Source organism: Brassica oleracea, chromosome C3, assembly GCF_000695525.1.
Source record: "Brassica oleracea var. oleracea cultivar TO1000 chromosome C3, BOL, whole genome shotgun sequence".
NCBI classification, from domain to species: Eukaryota; Viridiplantae; Streptophyta; class Magnoliopsida; order Brassicales; family Brassicaceae; genus Brassica; species Brassica oleracea.
In genome coordinates this window covers 17,519,469-17,525,894 of record NC_027750.1, presented here as the reverse complement: position 1 = coordinate 17,525,894, position 6,426 = coordinate 17,519,469, and the positions used below count along the sequence as shown (strand labels likewise).

Here is a 6,426-nt window from a genome sequence, read left to right as displayed (position 1 = left end):
ATACGCTTTCCAGTAATAAGTTTGCAGTTGCATTGTCTAAAGTAAATGACGTGGTTGTTTTTTTGTGGCTTATTAACACTCACAGAACTGTACTGAAGGCGTACATCAGATATATATTTAACACATGATGAAAAAATATGCCTCGACATTAGAGAATAATATTTGTCTGTGTAACAGAACATACGTAAACGTAATGGATATTTGACGTTATTAAAATTGCTATTCCATATAGATAAATAGCATAGTTCACGTATTACAGGCCAAGATATATGTGTTATAAATATTCAATGCTTCTCAAATGATAACCTCTGGAAACATAGTTATTACAGAGTAATCCATTGTATTTTATATCGAAATGAACTTTTTATATTTCAAACATTACGATGATGAAGAATGGTAGCGCATTCGTTACAGATCATGCAATTTCATCTCAAGTAGAATAGTTTGTCAATAGATTTCATCTCAAATAGAAAAGTTTGAACATATAATTTTTCATATTCTATTTCAAATAGATTATGTATAAAAGATCTCACACAGACAAGTTGTATTGATTAAACCCTAAACCATAAACTCAAATATAATCTATAAACTCAAATAGAATGGAACAAAATAAATAACACAATACATATTGGTAAAATTATAAAATGTATATAATTGCATGGAAAGAATTTAATGATGACCCTAACCATACCATCTCACCTTTTAAATACTGAACCCTAAACTCTAATCACTAAACCCTAACCCAAATATAAACCCTAAACCCACATATCAAAATCTAAAAAATACATAATACTATATATGTAATATTAAATTATACAATGTAAATCATAGTATGTTTTTCACAGATTCAAAAACATGTAGCCATAGTGAGAACTTAAGAAAATTACAAACTATATTTATAAACAAAATATGTTACTTTTTAGTAACCGTCAAATAGAATGGAACATGATAAAATAGTATATTAACAAAATATATCATATTACAAAATATGAAAATACATATTGTTTTACATTTTTATTATATATGCATAAATAAATACATTGGTTTTGATTGTAGAGATAGAGGTGATCGCCACTGAACAAGTCTTGTCTCTCACCATAAGAGTCTTTGAAACTCTACAATTCTTCGCCGTCAACATAGAAAATTTCATCAACAATCTCACAATTACTATACTATGCGGACATACATCTGTACTATTCCATTTATATACAACACCTTCTGTACCCTAATTCTGAGAAGAGCCCCAAGTTGAAAGAAAATAAGCAGGGATGAGAAGACGGTGAAGAGAATCAATGGAAAACACAGAGAACTTAAGGGATCTTCAGAGATCTGAGAAGAATCGAGTTGGAGAAGTTCGGTAGAAAGGGTGTGCTACTAACCGCCGCTTAAACTTTAACGGAGACCCCTAACGTCGAAAACGAGTGACAATGGAGGACGAAGGAGATGGAAACTTTGTCGATTGCATGCAGAGTCGAGGCGTTGGAGAAATTCGGTGCCGGAGACTTTTAGACTGCTACAAATTTATCACAGAAGTTAAAAGAGAAAGATGTGAACGACGGTGAGACACGAGTTACTTTTGTATGAATTTTTTTTAAAATATTTATTTAATTATAGTAGCAGGTTGGGCCGGTGATGTTTCAAGGATATTAGGGTATTAATATGCAATTGTAACAGTGTGTATAGAAACGTTAGGTTAAATACTTTGTGAATTACCGTTTTTTTCATGGTTATACGATCATTTTTCCCTTAAAAGAAAGCTGTTTCGTAAAAGTTAGTTTTGGTTTGGTTTTCATTCACCAAATTTACGCGTTGGCGAGAAAGCTCAATCATGGTTGGCGAATAAGTCCAAAATGAGTGCGTAGCTGTAACGTAACATGGAGAGATAAACCGACAGGCAAATATAATAAGGAAAATAATAATTGAAGTGAGAAAAAAAAAAGTTAAAAAGAAGGCACATGTCTTGGTCCATAATTGACTAGCTTACCTCACATCACATCTTCATTTCCTCTCACACTCCCAACTAACTCTCAGATCTGATCCCCGAACCAGCTTTGATTCACTCCTCTGCTTCCATCCTTCACTATGTACGGCCGAGATCCCTGGGGAGGTCCGCTCGAGATCCACGCGACGGATTCCGCCACCGACGACGATCGTAGCCGGAATTTGAACGATATCGACCGCGCGGCTCTCTCGCGGCCACTCGACGAGACGCAGCAGAGCTGGCTTCTTGGTCCCACGGAGCAGAAGAAGAAGAAGTATGTCGATCTCGGATGCATAATCGTCAGCCGCAAGATCTTCGTCTGGACTGTCGGCACTATCGTCGCCGCCGCTTTACTCGCCGGATTCATCACCTTGATCGTCAAAACTGTGCCGCGTCACCACCAAAAGAATCCACCGCCGGATAACTACACCATCGCTCTTCACAAAGCCCTCAAGTTCTTCAATGCTCAGAAATGTAAGAGTCCCGATTTTGCTTTCTTTCTTCACGATCTGATCTGATAAATGCAAAACTGGTTTTTGATGATGCAGCTGGGAAATTGCCGAGGCACAATAATGTATCGTGGAGAGGTAACTCTGGTCTTCAAGATGGGAAAGGTGATTCCGGAAGCTTCTATAAAGATTTGGTTGGAGGCTATTACGATGCCGGAGATGCAATCAAATTCAACTTCCCCATGGCTTATGCTATGACCATGTTGAGCTGGAGTGTGATTGAATACAGTGCTAAGTACGAAGCTGCAGGAGAGCTTGTCCATGTTAAGGAGCTCATCAAGTGGGGAACTGATTACTTTCTCAAGACCTTTAATAGCACTGCTGATTCCATCGATGATCTTGTCTCACAGGTAAACTTGGTAGAAAAAGAACTTAGCTTTTCTTTCATGTATATCTTTTGACTGAGTTCCTCATGTGACATTAGGTTGGATCTGGAAATACTGACGACGGAAGTACGGATCCTAATGACCATTACTGCTGGATGCGGCCTGAGGACATGGACTATAAAAGGCCTGTGACTACCTGTAATGGTGGATGCTCGGATCTCGCTGCCGAGATGGCCGCTGCTCTGGCTTCTGCATCCATTGTCTTCAAGGACAACAGGGAGTATTCTAAGAAGCTTGTACATGGTGCTAAGACGGTGTATCAGTTTGGGAGGACCAGGAGAGGCAGATACAGTGCAGGCACTGCGGAATCAGCCAAGTTCTACAATTCAAGCATGTATTGGGATGAGTTTATTTGGGGTGGTGCTTGGTTGTATTATGCCACAGGAAACGTAACTTATCTCGATCTTATCACGAAACCAACTATGGCCAAGCATGCTGGTGCATTCTGGGGTGGCCCGTACTATGGTGTATTTAGCTGGGACAATAAGCTTGCTGGTGCTCAGGTCAGTCCCCAAGACAACTCACTTTGTTTATTTCTTATATATGTTCATGTCTTATGAATCCCTGTGCTTTTCAGTTACTGCTGAGCCGGTTGAGGTTGTTTTTGAGTCCTGGATATCCATATGAAGAAATTCTCAGGACCTTCCATAATCAGACAAGCATAGTCATGTGCTCATACTTGCCTTATTTCAACAAATTTAACAGAACCAGGGGTGAGTTTGGCTTTATTAAAAACTTTGATTGTAGATGAACCTGTTCTTAATTTGGAAATCTAAAAAATGTAAATTTTGGTAATATGTGCAGGAGGTTTGATAGAGTTAAATCATGGAGACCCACAGCCTCTGCAGTATGCTGCAAATGCAGCCTTCTTAGCGACATTATACAGTGACTATCTTGATGCTGCTGATACTCCTGGATGGTACTGTGGACCTAATTTCTATTCAACCAATGTCCTACGAGAGTTTGCGAGAACTCAGGTAATGCGGTTTTCTCTTTGTACAAATGATTAAGGGAAAATATCAAATAGTGACACTTTTGACCAAGATTATCACTTAAAAGATAACTTATCAACACAGGTCTGACACTTGGTTTACAAAACAAAATTTTGGGTGTATCCCTTTGTATTAAAATAGTTTATTTAATACTCAAAGATAACATAAGCATAGTTGTTTTGGTCGTAATGTGGAAAGCACTTGTTACGTTTGATTAACCATAATTGGACTTCACTCATCCTAGCTGGGGTGTTTTGCAGATTGATTACATACTAGGTAAAAACCCTCCGAAAATGAGTTATCTGGTGGGTTTTGGCACAAAATACCCTAAACACGTTCATCATCGAGGAGCTTCGATTCCCAAGAACAAAGTTAAATATAACTGCAAAGGAGGATGGAAATGGAGAGACAGCAAGAAACCAAACCCAAACACTATTGAAGGAGCCATGGTTGCTGGTCCTGACAAGCGCGATGGGTTCCGCGATGTCCGGACCAACTACAACTACACTGAACCGACTCTTGCAGGGAATGCTGGCCTGGTCGCAGCTCTCGTGGCATTGTCGGGTGAAGAAGAGGCATCTGGTACTATAGACAAAAATACGATCTTCTCAGCTGTTCCTCCGTTGTTCCCTACTCCGCCTCCCCCACCAGCACCATGGAAACCTTAAGAAAGCTAAAACCTGTGTGATTAATGTCCCTGCTGCCAGAAGATGAAAGAGGTATGAGACCAGATGATTAGATGTGGTGCCTTGTGTGGTACACACAAGTCAACCATAATCAACTAAGCATTTCGTGTGGCTTTTTACTAGATACGAACCCAATTTGGGTAACATACCACGAGCAATTTTTAAATTTTCTTTTTTGGGGTTTGTCTTCCGAGATATAACATACATCTATGCGTTTTAATCTGTATATGTTTGATTCCAAATTGTATTCGTTGTTTTTGAACTATGTTTTTAGTGGGAGTGATAAAAAAGGAATTATGAGGAATACCGTATACCTGAACTTTGTAACCAGAAATATACAGGGAGAAAAGACCTCGAATAAGATGAGAAGAGAAGGGGAACAGAGAAGTATCACTCAAAAAGTATTTAATTACATAAGGAAACCTTAGTGATTGTGATAAGTTTCACTTATGAGTCACAAACCATAATTTAAAGATTAGAAATTAATGTGAAGGAAATATCTATAACAAGAAATGTATTAGAACTTTTTTGATAAATTTAGAATTTCGAATTGCTACTTTTTATGACAAATTTAAGTAAAGTAAGAAGATTAATTTAGCATTAGATTGTCAGTATATCCTAATAGATCTTGTTGATTTCAGAAGACGTTTTTTTTTATATTAGATATGGACACTAAGAATTTTTGTTGATGTTTTTGTTAGTGCAAAGATGACACCACAATAAGGTAATGCAAAAGATAAATCAAGAGACAAACAATTACAAGCAACTCTTCAGCTTTATTAGAAATCGTCTTGTACACTCTATTACAAGTTCTGCTTAATCAGCTTTACACAGTCTGTTACACTCTAACAACGGCTACTGAAAGATTTCTAAGCTACACGCTTGTGTCTCTCTTCCGTCGAGTACTTCAGCCACTGCTTCAGCACGACCCAGAACACTTCCAAGAGCTTCTCTCTCTTTCTATATAGCTATCTTATATTATTCTCAACGTTCCTGAAACCCTAGTCTCCAAGACAACATGTATGGACATCTTCCATAACAATAAGTGCAATTTTCCTTTTCTTGGAATGCACTTATTCCTCTTTCTTTAAGTCGTAAACTTGCTCCTCAAGTTTATTTCTCTTTCCATATCTCCAAGATACTCTCTTGCTCTCCAAGTCTACACGACTCCAGCTCAGCACCTTGACTTCTCGCGGTCTTCACCACTCACTGCGACGTCTGCTTCAGCAACTACGTCAGCGACTACTTCAGGGTAGACATCTTACATCTTCAATCTCCCCCCTTTAGCTTTGTGTGCCGATCAAGCACAACACTCTTCTGGTTCAGCAACCACGTTGCAACCACGTTCCTCACCTGGAAACTTTCATGCCAAATGTGCTTTTCTCCCCCACGAGATGTGCACTACACCATGCTTTTCTCCCCCATGAGATATGCATTCTCTGTACCAGAACATCATCATTCTCCCCCTGCTTGATTGCATAGTAAGCTAAAACACAGATGCTTAGATGTCAAGCCTTACAGACCCATCTGTCTGTTTCTTCATGTATAATCATGACACAGCCCCTGCTGCAGCGGAATAACAAGTACTGCATCACGATCTGACGCACCTTTCGAACTACCCTTCGACCAGTTTCTGTTGAGGACCAGACTTCCGTCATGTGTCTTCTTCTTGACCATGAGCCCTTCCCCATCCGCACCGAGTGCCATCTGCACTCGTTGCTATTGTCTTGGAGTGATTTCACACCCCTGAACATCATCTCGCACAACTTCCTGACGCACTTCGATCTCCTTCCCCTTTGTGTCACAGACAACTCCGTGTCCTGGCTCCAGACTTGATGCTTCTTGATCAACCTCAAGATCACTCCTACCAGA

The 6,426-nt window shown here is 39.2% G+C and overlaps 1 protein-coding gene across 1 annotated transcript; it reads left to right on the top strand.

Moving 5' to 3' along the window:
- The first annotated feature begins 1,957 nt into the window (after positions 1–1,957).
- On the top strand, positions 1,958–4,865 carry LOC106335113 (endoglucanase 25). Its single transcript, XM_013773543.1, has 6 exons — positions 1,958–2,455; positions 2,530–2,840; positions 2,915–3,379; positions 3,454–3,589; positions 3,681–3,853; positions 4,129–4,865. Exons 1-6 carry the CDS (start codon positions 2,083–2,085, stop codon positions 4,534–4,536), a joined length of 1,866 nt encoding a protein of 621 aa, XP_013628997.1. The 5' UTR covers positions 1,958–2,082; the 3' UTR covers positions 4,537–4,865.
- Positions 4,866–6,426: the final 1,561 nt, after the last annotated feature.

Excerpts from the sequence above, each read along its gene's own strand:
- LOC106335113 (XM_013773543.1), top strand. The coding sequence starts at position 2,083 with ATGTACGGCCGAGATCCCTGGGGAGGTCCGCTCGAGATCCACGCGACG. Across the intron at positions 2,456-2,529 it reads GTTCTTCAATGCTCAGAAAT|CTGGGAAATTGCCGAGGCAC; the intron begins GTAAGAGTCCCG and ends TTGATGATGCAG. Across the intron at positions 3,380-3,453 it reads ATAAGCTTGCTGGTGCTCAG|TTACTGCTGAGCCGGTTGAG; the intron begins GTCAGTCCCCAA and ends TGTGCTTTTCAG.